At 33.3% G+C, this 12,489-nt stretch overlaps 2 protein-coding genes across 5 annotated transcripts; one reads left to right on the top strand and one right to left on the bottom strand.

Moving 5' to 3' along the window:
- Positions 1-347: 347 nt before the first annotated feature.
- SppL (signal peptide peptidase-like protein) lies at positions 348-5,830 on the bottom strand. Of its 4 annotated transcripts, none has more exons than XM_090162499.1 (15): positions 5,685-5,830; positions 5,180-5,325; positions 5,017-5,107; positions 4,875-4,952; positions 4,737-4,810; positions 4,553-4,672; positions 4,409-4,487; positions 4,230-4,342; positions 4,055-4,161; positions 3,825-3,985; positions 3,612-3,648; positions 2,779-2,926; positions 2,605-2,714; positions 1,113-1,917; positions 348-1,056 (listed from the first exon to the last, which is right to left on the bottom strand). In XM_090162499.1, exons 3-14 carry the CDS (start codon positions 5,058-5,060, stop codon positions 1,849-1,851), a joined length of 1,140 nt encoding a protein of 379 aa, XP_090018625.1. In that variant the 5' UTR covers positions 5,061-5,107; positions 5,180-5,325; positions 5,685-5,830; the 3' UTR covers positions 348-1,056; positions 1,113-1,848. The 4 variants fall into 4 exon arrangements, with proteins under 4 accessions (XP_090018625.1, XP_090018622.1, XP_090018623.1 ...); XM_090162497.1 differs by having other exon boundaries at positions 349-1,056; positions 3,612-3,657; XM_090162498.1 differs by having other exon boundaries at positions 349-1,056; positions 3,612-3,657; positions 4,743-4,810.
- Positions 5,831-5,992: 162 nt separating this feature from the next.
- On the top strand, positions 5,993-8,255 carry Pis (phosphatidylinositol synthase). Its single transcript, XM_090162500.1, has 6 exons — positions 5,993-6,146; positions 6,205-6,339; positions 6,401-6,554; positions 6,615-6,696; positions 7,108-7,189; positions 7,252-8,255. The coding sequence occupies exons 1-6, from the start codon at positions 6,098-6,100 to the stop codon at positions 7,422-7,424; spliced, it is 675 nt and encodes a 224-aa protein (XP_090018626.1). The 5' UTR covers positions 5,993-6,097; the 3' UTR covers positions 7,425-8,255.
- Positions 8,256-12,489: the final 4,234 nt, after the last annotated feature.

Raw genomic sequence — 12,489 nt, 5'->3', positions numbered from 1 at the left:
TCTCGACGAATTTAATTTTCGTCGTAGCTTTGAGCTTCGCTAAATTTCACTCGCATGCGTCAATTCGCTTCGCGAAAACTGCATTTTTCGCTAAGTGGGAACTAGCCTTTAGGCTGTCAAAATTTTTTTTTTATAAATTACTTAAGTTTCAATATATTCGTCTAAATTATTTTTTTGTCAAAGATTTATTTTCAATGTATTGTTCCACATCATTACAGGATTGAACCTTATTTTTTGTTAAATATGAAAAGAAATTGCTAATAAATTCTTTTTCTTATTAAATATTGAAATAAAATGTATACGAACCAAAGTTTTTTAATATCCAAACAATCGAATATATCTAGAGTATACATTTTATACAATTATGTAGGTCTATAATATAATTCTGTACACAAAAAATAAGAGCCATTTAAAAAAGTATATTATTATTGTAGCAAATTGTACAATACCGCTATACTATTTACTTAAATATACCCACATAATACACAAAATCTAAAAAAATCTCAGTAGCCACTATGCACGTTAAATATATACATATCAACGCCTTCCTAGCAAATAAGGAAGGCTAATTTAATAATATCTACCAAAAAATAAAATAAATTAAAACGTGCGAGTCATACTAATATACAATAAGTGCATTTTTCTTATGAAAAAGGTATTCTCTAGGCCTGTACCAGAAAGATAATTTTAATACGCACAGAGATCTTGAAACCTTGAGAAACTAATAAACCAAGTTAAAAAAAACCTATATATTCTTTCGTACATTTGCCTTACTAAGTCTATATTATAACAAAACATTTGGGCTTAATAATTAAATTAGGATAAGCTCATTGTCCAAGTGAATAATCTATAGATTAATTAATCTCAGTACTGACTTAACACTAATAACGAGTCAGTGTTTAAAATTTAAATATTAATGGATACCAAATCAGACAACATAGTGAATAATATCCATTTCATATTATGATTTAGCTATGGATGTTTAGTTGGTCTTTGGTTTAATAATTTTTTTGTTCAACTTCACCACCATTTTAAGACCAAGTGGTTTATTTTTTTCTAAATTTTTCACCCAAGTCTTCATTTTATTAATTTAGAAATGAGGAATTTTCCACTGATAATTTGTAAACATTAACACAAAAATGATTTTAATAAATCATAATTGAAGCTTGTAACTTAATTTTTAAATAAAATTATATAAAAAATAAAGTAGTTAAAGAACTAAAAATTGTTACCTATTACCAGTGTTGCGATATTCAAAGAAAAAATTCATTGCACAAAACGAGGCAGTGGGATGGGGATCATTTTGACCCCATATCTATCACAGGATTATGGTTTTATGTAAGTAAAACTACAACTCTTAACAGCGACTGGTACAGACCTAGGACGATTCGCGTAGGAGCCTATATTATATGTACGATTGGTTAGCTTTAACGCAGTTTCTTTAGCGAGAAAGCAGTCTGAACTTAACACACTACACGTACGTTGTAGTTGTCAGTTAATAAAAGTATTTTCTTATACAATGGTAAACAACGTAATACTGGTACATGTACTGCGATCTCGGAGATTAAAAAGGAAGAACGGATGAAGTATGATAACCGGATGATGATGAATAAAATCGTTTTAACTAGCTGCCCGAGTTCATTCCAAAATTTACTAACAAGAAAAAAGTCGTTGGATCGCACCGCACAAACACTCGCAAAATTAAAAATCGAACGAGGGGAGATTGAAATGGGAAGGGGAGAGAAAATTTGCTCGTATTAACAACCATTATTTGGGATATTTCTTTTAAAATTATTGTACTGAATAGGTTTTTCCATTTGGTCTTTAAAACATTTACAAAATCATCAGTCACACATTCTCGTGCTTTGATTGTGGTATCGAAATGAACGGCTCACTCCACATACGCCGCAAGTCACCCTAAGGTAATTGTCAATTGTATTAAAAATTATTATTCTCAGTAGGTGTTTCCATAAAATCTCCATCAATGTCAAATACAGAGTTAGGTTATTAGAGTGCAACCATAAGTAACCAAATATGCATAACTAGGACGCTAAACAATTTCAGTTGATGCCGGTCATGGAGCAAAAGGATAATGAAAAGTTTCGAAAGAGGAAACTTGCCACACCCAACGCTTTGTTGTCAAAATTACTGTCAGATTAACGCAAGAAAAAACGAGTTCAGGTTGCAAATAAAAAAAACTACCTTCATAAACAAATGTGTTGGAAATATATAAATTTTATATTCTGATTCAATTTATTTTTCTAAATTAAACATTATTGTTATTGAAAGCATTACAATTTTTAATAAGCCTTGGCCAGCTGCGGGGGAAAAAGGATGGTGGCAAGGAATACGTGGACATTATTGAAGACTTAACAGCACATAACGAGTTTTCCATTATTAGCCATGTAATGATTAATGTGATAATTTGCAAAACAGATCATCATAAACAAAATTAGGGTTGGGAGATTAAGAAGTGTCATACTTATGGTTATTATGTTACTTATGGTCCAACTAATAATATTCCCCTCCTCCATCTGCTACAAAGTCAATACAACTGCATATTTGTTACTTAACTAAACAAAAAAACCTAAAACGTGTATATACCTTTAGATACGCCATAGTAAAAAGTGGAAGTAGCGTAAATGGAACAAGGTAGAGTAATGCAGGTTGTGCCGCTTTAAACACCTCCGATGATACTGTGGCAGTCAGAAGACCTAACAGAGACAATCAATTTAGCAAAAAATTAACTGTTAATGAGCAGGGTTGCCATGTACTAACCAAGGAAATATCCTATAAGGGAACAATGAAAGTAGGAAATTTTATTAAGATTATTAGGTGGGGGCACCCCAGTCTCCGCTGAGTTGACAAGAGATTTTTTGTGCGCATCGTAGCGGAGCACAAAGCAGAGTAGCAGGCCAGGCATTACCTAAAGGAGCGTAAAGTTTTATTTCAATTTCAATTAATTATACACGGTGTTCCCTAAATGGTGGTAGGACCGAGTGTCTACGGGTTCTACAATTTTTTTAAGACAAAAATGTTCTATGGAAAGTTTCCGATTTAGGCCACCATTTCGAAGTTTTATGTAAATCAGCTGTTTCATTCATAGACATCGGCACGCGGCCGAAATAAAAAAAACTTGCAACAAAATCATTTTGTTGGGACACGAATGTGCTATTATTTGTTAACATGGCGATTATCTGATTTGATTTTTTAATAGTTTATTTTCACTTATTTCCTAGAAGAAATAAATAATCACCATGGTAACGACAAAATAGCGCATTCGCGTCCCAACAAAATGTTTTTGTAGTGAGCGCGTGAATATTTTATTCATTATAAAAAGTTGCGTTCGCCGAGAAAGATTTTTTATTTCGGCCGCATACCGATGTCTATGAATGAAACGGCTAATTTACGTTAAGGTATTAAAACGTAATGTTAAATTAATTGGTCGTCCATAAATCAATCGTTTCGTAACTTCGAAATGGTGGCCTAAATCGGAAAAATGACAGAACATTTTCGTCTCAAAATAATCTGTAGAACCCATAGATACTCGGTCCTACCACCATTTAGAGAACACCCTGTATATCATTAAAAAATAATTAAAATTATCTTACTATGTCACCAAGTCCCAGCATGGAAAAATGACCAGAGCTACGCATACTGAGAACATTTCAGTAAAATATTATAGCGTCATAAAGCCTAACACTAATCTACACTGATTTTCAAATTAAAACTTTGGCAAAGCTTAATTTGAATATCAGCTCTTGATTATTTCAATAAACACAATTTTCAGCTAAGGCGGCACAAAGACCAAAAGCTAGTATTACCTTGGGAAAACTAATTTTCCTGGCAAAGATAATTTTGGAGCTTCCCTAACAATTCCTCCTATATGGAGTTTCTTGGCCACTAATCCCACAGGATTTTCCGCTGATCTCGTTGCAACTTTTACCATCACATTAGCATTGAAAATATACGATGAGAAAAATACCTTAAAGCAGAAGGACCACATGTTTAGACCCAATATTGACGTAAAATATTTTGACACAAGAAAACATACCCAAAAAACATCGTAAATAAGTAGTCCAGTCAATAACAAAGTTGAGACCTTTAAACTTGGCAATCGGACGAATGCAATGAAAGCCACACACAGGCCCATTCCCATTGCTGCAATGCATTAATGTATAACTTTAAAACTGATCAATTAAGTTGATAAGATCAGAAATGAAACTGACCATCCATTAGTAGCCAGTGCCCAGTTAAAACCCAAACACAGACAATGGTAATTGAAAGAGAAAATGAAACTATCTCAGCAGCTGTGTACCTTCCACATATGCCAAAGGATATTCTGTAAAAATTATACATTCCAATTGAAACTAACCATTGGCTTAACAATAGATAAATTAAAACATACTTATGGCCATCAGAACAAGGCCGAATCATGTATTGACACATAGGTAACAAAAGGAATGCCAAAGCAACTGTAGCTATTACTACAAAATTTACATAATATTAAGAAACAGATCAATAACAGTAAATATGGAAAGTAGGGGCTCACCAGCGGTGCAAACTGCAAAAAGGAGCTGCATTGAGTCAAAAAAGAAGAACATCACGAGAAGAGAAACAGAGGCACCGAGAGGAAGACATAGAGCCTGAACTGTGTCTAATGTTTGAATGCCTAAAATGATCAAACATTTTTAAGTAATAGTTCAACTGCTGTAATGCAAACCAAATATCAGTACATGTACCATTTTCCATCATTTGAGCATTTTTTTCTTTCTCACGTTGATTAGCTTCTTGTTCCATGTTTAAAGACCTTCAAAGTCAAACAGAGGTTGAAATTAAAGGGTCAACCAAATCTCTAAATAAAAGTCAACTACCTAAAGCTTCCATAAACAATAAGTAATATGGATATTAAAAATGTTGAGACACGGGAAGAGTCAACCAACGCATAAGCCCTGATAAAGAAATAAATATTAGGCTGCTTAAATTTTTATCATTTATCACTTAAAGAAACCATACCACTGATACTCCGACATCCTCTCTGCATCTGTAGGAAGAGGCATTCAAACAAAAGTATTTTCCCAAATACGACTCTAAAATGACTTGCAAACTTTAAAAAATTTAAAGAACCACCTCTCATTAATTAATAAATCTATATTTTCCAATTTATATCAGAACATACCAGTAGCAAAGAAAACAACGAGAATGTAGAACGTAGTGTTTACTTTCATAATTTAATTCAATATGAAAGAATTCATTTCAATCAACAGAATACTGATAATGTTTCGAATCTTTCTCACTATTGGCCAGTCATTTCCCTCAAGCAAACTAAGAGTAGTTTACAGAGTATGCCTTTAATGCAATGAATCAATCAAATCATGAATTCAAGAAATATCAAAGGAATTAGCTATAACATATAATTTCCATAATGGGAGGTCAAAGCAAATTTAGCCTACTCTGAATTACTCTAAATAGTCAAAACCCTATAAATAGTTTCATTACATAAGCAAAAACTCTATGTATAAGAATGGTCTTCCATCCCGAGTTGCGAGCCTTTTGTTTTCGACAAAGTCCTAAAATGATAAAAATCTATTGACGTAGACCAAGGCCCGATGTCAAAAACCTGGCTTCGCAATTCGAATATATACTCTGAACATAATGGTAATGTTTGAAAACATAATACATACTGAAATGATGCTTATTTAAAATCATTCATGTTCTTTTTTTAAGAATTTAAACCGTAAAAAATATTCATTTGTTAATAAATGCGTTACACAATGGGAAAATTTAAGGAAATGACCTAAAACCGTGACCTCTCAATGACGACATCGATAACTATTATACGATTGGATGTGTGAAATTTTTCTAATACGCTTATTAAATCACAACGGTATAAGATACACAACATTTGAACACATAGAGAATTACGTATATGTTAGTTGCTAGAACAATGTGGAAGTAAAATTGTTGCGAGGAACTTGTTTCTATGGTTGTGAGTAAAAATTGCCTTTAACTGGTCACTTGAAGGGTTTCGGACAGACCGAGGGTCTTAAGGCTTATAACTTTATCAAATTAAAATTTCCGAAGAAAAATTGCAAATATGGACGAGTCAACCGAAAACATCTTTTTGTTTGTTCCAAATTTAATAGGTAATTTTTAAATTAACCGAAGTTCTGATATTCTACGAATAATTGCCATTTTTTCTAGGTTATGCAAGAATCATATTAGCGTTAATATCATTCTATTACATGCCAACTGACTATGCCACTGCAACTTTTTGCTATTTACTAAGTGGACTACTCGATGCATTTGATGGTTACGCCGCAAGATGGCTAAATCAATGTAAATTTCAGATTGCAGTCTCTTCTGATAGTAGTGAAAAAAATTTATTCCTTATTTGTAGCTACCAAATTTGGAGCCCTTCTAGACCAATTAACAGACAGATGCGCGACCATGTGCTTACTCGTCAATCTTTCCTTTCTTTACCCGAATTACATGTTTCTATTCCAAATGAGCATGATAATCGACATTGCCAGCCATTGGATTTATTGTCAAACGTTAGTTTATCTCATATTATGAGTGATTATTATTTTTGTGAATAATTTTTTGTGGTACAGGTCATTAATGCAAGGCAAGGGCACCCACAAGTTCATTGACCCCTCAGATCATCCTGTTATGCGAATTTACTACACAAACAGAGTAATATAAAATATCAGAAGAAAATAGGGGGAAGTACGCTTCTAGTCAGCTTTGGAAAGGCGTCACTTTTCACGAATTTTCGCGCCAAAACGGTTTGGCGGGAAATCGCGGATGAATACATCGTTTAAAAAATCAATTTTTCTTAAATAGAACAATTGTAACATAATGTCCTTCTCATTCTCTGCTAATTGAGCTAAGGCGTATTTGCTTTCGTCGTTTATAGCCGAGTTGAATCAAAACAAAAGTGGAACTACTTTTTCAGTTTGGTTTATTATGCGTAAAAAGGCATTTTCGTGGATCACACGACGACTTCTATGGCTCAAAGCTACAGATACGTACTTCCCCTATTTTCTTCTGAAAATATCTAAACATTTAAAAATCTGATTGTATTAATCTTGTTATCCATTACAGAAAGTCTTATTCTTTATGTGTGCTGGAAATGAACTCTTCTATGGAATGCTTTATTTGGCTAATTTCACATGCGGACCAACAAGTAATTCACTAGAAACACTTATTTTCCTTAATATAAATATTTAAAACCTATTTGTTTTGCAGTTCCAATACTAGGAGTCGGAATATTCAAGATGATCTGCATTTTATGCGCCCCAATCGCTTTGGTAAAAACTCTGATTAGCCTTTTACATTTAACAGTAGCTTGCCTTAATGTTGGAATTATGGATGTTAACGAGAGAAGGGAAATTGAGGAGGGTAAAAAGAAGGTTAACTAGCCACTGCTTTGTTTATTTTTGTAAGGTTACATTTTAAATCAGAAGCTTAGAAAAATTAAAATTTTTTGGAGTCTAAATATAAATATAATGTTAAACACTAGTCCACACGATAATCAGGGTTCCTTTTTAAATTGTCAGACTTATAATAGGAAGGCCTTTACTTAAACGTAAACTGTAAATAGTTAATAAATTTCATGACATTGTGCTGATTATGATTATAATTTAAAGTTAAAATTATTTTAGTTATTAAAATTATTTTTTACATTCGTAATGTTTGAGATTAATTTTTTTTCATTTATATGGATATTATTAATTTTATCAATAATGTAGATGACAAGTCAATTTAAATATTTTAATTTTTAAAATATTTAATTTTTTATTGATTATTTAATTTATATCCAATAATAAACGTTATATTTTTTATAAGTTTGTAATCATCTTCTATAATTTTTCTATTTTATTGTCATATTTTCCATTCCATTTGTTTTTATACTCATAATGCAAGCGTGAAATCAAAATAAAATGCTTTTATTTAAGACTAAAATAATAGTAAAAAAGGAAAACTTTTACCAATCACTGATAAGGATTGAGTGGGTTATTTTATAGACTGATGTTACATTTTCATGTATTATATGTTATAATAGTCAGAATTTTACTGATAAGGACTGTGTTGATCATTTTATTACACATGTTACCTTTTCATTAATTGTATGTTATAAAAGTCAGATGTTGTCTAAATTTATGTAATAATGTATAGGGTAATAGGATTCTAGTAAAAAACAGCAATATATTGTTGAGCCAATTCCTCCTGTTGATGTGATATTGTATTTAAAATGAATTGTTCAATAAAATCGCCATAGTTTTATTCCGAAATTAATTTTGCTCATTGTTTCAGTAATTTTCATGATATGGCAGATAGCAGAAATGGTGACTAGGTCATTGGGGTTATGAAGAAACGCTTGTTTCCAGGTCTTTAAAGGGAATATAACCTCTGGTATTTCTGTCGCCCTCCAAGAGTTCCAATATTGTCCGCTGCCTCCCATGGCTTTTCACACCTGTGGCGCTGATAATCGCTGATTGTGAAGGGAATAAAGGAAATTGATGGGGTCTTCCATAAAGAACGCGTTGGAGGTTCTATTCCCTTTAATGGTTCTCCTCGAGTCTGATGAAGAAAGTGGGAAGGGGTCCCAGAAAGGTCCTGTCATAGAAAATGTAAAAGAGGATTTAGCGTCTCGCGTTATTTTAGGCCTATTAACTTAAGCCTTGTCCTTTGAAATATACAGTATATTAACCGGTGGTACCTTGGATTGACAATAGTAGTGTCTACCTGGATATATCACTCTAGCGTTCCGCGCGCATTTCCTAAGTGTTTGTTACGGGTTCTGCCTTGTAGAAGCCTACGTGTTACGGGAGTTTCGGAAATTTTCCGTTATTTTCGCCGAAGCGGCGCTGCTGTCGCAAAAGTCATTTGCTTGTCAGGTTTCTTCCAAGTGATATATCCAGGTAGGCACTACTATTGTTAATCCAAGGTGGTACCTCCCTTAAACGACAAGCTTTAAAACTTAGAGATTTTAAAGTATTGCCAAAACTAGAGTAGCTATTCCTCTTCCATATTATCTATGGAAATCCTAGAACTCGAAGAAGAGAGCAAAATGCTTTATAACTACTAAGTTCACTGAGAGATAACGAAATGCAAATGAACAAGTTTTAAAGTAATCAGTATATAGACATGTAATAAGTGACAAGCCGTCAACTCTTAATCAATCGCAACAGATTTTTCCCGTTTCTCTCTCTTTCACAATCAAGGGGTTCCAAGGTTACGCGAATGACAACCCTCTTTCTCCCAAATAACGGGGCGCTAAATTAATTTAACTCTACTTCTCCACTAGCTAGCGTAGTAAGCTACCATATACATTCCGTTCAAAACAAAAAGGGAAAAATCGTCTCGAACGGTTTTTTTATCAACCTTCTATAAAGTATAACATTTACACAAGGCGCTATAGAGAATTCCAAGGTCTCAAAGACATAAGGCCAAAGAATAAAATTATTCAAATAGACCACCGTAGATGGAATTAGAGTACACGTACTGGTGTTCCCATAGGTACTTTAAAAGTAATGAAATCGAATTGTGTAAAATGATCCTTATAGGAGGTGCATATCCTCAGAAGGGGCCCAAATCTTTTGCCACAAAAGCATGGTCGTTGGTTTTTGAGCCATTCTTCTTCATAGCCTATTTTTTTAATTATATTCTTACCTATTAATTAAGTAGCCCCGAAGAAGCGCTTCACACGCGAAACTTCGGTCTTTAAAGGGCAACGCAAGTGGCCATGTAGGCGGGCGCTTGATTTGGAACTATGTTTTCTTCTACAAGTCGTAAGTTGGTTTTCCAAGGAGGATTTTAAACCACGCGGAAAACTTATTCTCCTTGGTGTAGCCACGTGGTGTAATTTCGCTCTCATTCGCAAGTTTTTCCATTTTCTTGGCGAACCCAAGATTTTAGGCTTAGCTTAATTTATTTATTATGGAGAAAAGAACTGACAAGGACATTACCCGAGGTGTTTATCTCCAATTTGGTTCAAACTCGGGTGGTAAGTAGACCTTCGTGTAACTTGAAAATCCCTAAAAGGGTGGACAAGAATGGACTTTAGTTTTGCCATGGCAACCAAAAATGTTTTACACAACTTAAAAACTGATTACTCGTATTTACCCAATATATGTATATTTACTAATATTTACCAAAATTGACGTATATTGGTCCAAATGTACCAGATTTAGCCATGATCTTAAATATGTATCTAATTGATGAACCTTTTTTAATTTTTTGAAAAATATTGTTAGGGGGGACCTTTAAAATCTTCGATTTTCCCATGTTAATTTTTATAGAGAAAATCAGTTTTTAAGTTGCGAAAAACATTTTTGGTTGCCATGGCAAAACGAAAGCCCATTCTTGTCCACCCTTTTAGGGATTTTCAAGTTATATGAAGGTCTACTTACCACCCGAGTTTGAACCAAATCGGAGATAACCACCTCGGGTAGTCTCCTTGTGAGTTAGTTTCCGAGAGTTTGACGTTGATATTTTCGATTTATCAATGTTTTGGTAAAAATTATTAGCCAATTGAATATTTTCAATTATGGAGGTTGAAACATTAGGCCTTGGACACACTTGGCCCTATAACCAATTTCCCAATCATTATACCCTGACAGAATATTTATCTTTGTTTTATTATTGGTTTTGTATAAAGGATCCTATTGGTCGGTAAACTCGAAAACTTCACTTTCCTCGGCCATTTTTGCGACTAAAGAATGAATGGATTTAGCTATCGTATAAGAATCGCGACAGGCGCATTGATACAAAATAAATGCGGCAAATATGGTTCTGCTTTTTTTACAGAGAGAAAGGCTATGGCAGATAGCGCATGCGCAGTCGTTCTTTTTATCTATAAGATACCCCTCTGCATGGCCACCTGCGTTGCCCTTTAAGGAAAAGCCTAAAACTATTATGTTAAATAAGGGTTAAAACTAATCTTCAAAAACCACAATAGAACTGAATTAATTTAGCAACTGAAAACAAGGGTATTATCGGTTTTAATCGTATTCATTCAACCATTGCGGGATTAAATTATTATATTCAACCGAGCTTCGAAAATACCGGAAAATACTTATGTCCCACAGGCGCACGTCGGACATTAATTGAAAAGTAGCCTCAATTAAATCTGATAAGTGCTCGAAAACACCTTTCGGCGTCCATATCTAAAAACCCAAACACTCATTACCTCAGGCTGTAAAGATAACCTTGACTATACCTCAAGTCTCGATCGTTCGATATAACAATTAATAAGAAAAATATCGGCGCAAATTAGACCAGCTGTAACTAAGCGAGTAGAGTGGCGATTCTTTTCGAATTCAGAAACCATTTGCCGGCCCCGCCATGTCCGTAATTATAACTGGGATAGCTAACTGAAGTGTGAAGTAAAATTAAATTTTCAAATATGATCGAAACTGATGAAAAAGTGGACGAACGAGTAGATCGGAATTTAGTTCGAGGAACATTACCTCGTAAACACGCGCCACATTTTAATCGCGGGATAGTTTAGTTTTAGTCTTATACCGGAGTGAGTTTATTTGAAGGACTGCCAAAAATCTTTAGACTTTAATTATCTATTGACGAAAATTAGGTCAATTTGTTCTTCTCTGTCGAAAGTTTGTAAGCAAGAACGTAATAACGCATCTGAGAACAAACATACAGGTAACAGGTACTGACTATGTTGAGACGATGTTTGGTGTTGCTCCCAATCCTCCTTCAATTAAGCTCTTTCACCCTAACAAAAATCAAATCAACTCAGTATCTTATTGATTCCCTCAAACTGACGTCCTCCGACGCGATTGAAGTACACGTCGGTGACGTTTTACCTTCCCCCGCCTCTCGTGCCCGGGGGAAAATTCAATCATGATGCCTGCGTATAGTCTCAACATAGTCATTCTCCCGACAGCAGAGTTTAATTGAGGATTATGTCATAGTCGCCATCTGTGGGTCAATAATACCACTACTACTCTTACAAAGAATCGTATCGGATTGAAAATTCATATAATTTTTTATTTTATTTTATTATATTATATTTATTATTATATTTTTTTATTAATTATTTTAAATATTTAGTATATAATTAATATATAAATCTTCATATTTATATAGAATTTACATATAATTACAAATAATTATTATTTAAATTTAACATTTTAACATATTACATATAAATATATTAATATTTATAATTTTAAAAAGACATTTCTATTTCCCTTACACTCAACAGAGCACTTAAATAAGTAGTATGTATTTGGTTCTTAGTTGCTTCGATCCGTTTTAGGTTCAAAATCAGCTGTCTAAATAATAAATTTGACATATGAGTTCAATATAAATAATATTTTCGGTAATGACAAAATTATGCTTACATTTCTACAATTCCTTGAGCACTGACATTTTTGGGCGATTTTTAAATTGTTTAGGAAATTGGTTTACCAATTTTATATCAATTACAAATGGATTTAATTTAGTATATTTTGGACT

The sequence above is a fragment of the Leiobunum rupestre genome, chromosome 11, assembly GCF_980474605.1.
Source record: "Leiobunum rupestre chromosome 11, qqLeiRupe1.1.hap1, whole genome shotgun sequence".
Classification (NCBI taxonomy): Eukaryota; Metazoa; Arthropoda; class Arachnida; order Opiliones; family Sclerosomatidae; genus Leiobunum; species Leiobunum rupestre.
Note: the sequence above shows the minus strand (reverse complement) of the source record. Positions and strands in the feature narration are given on the sequence as shown.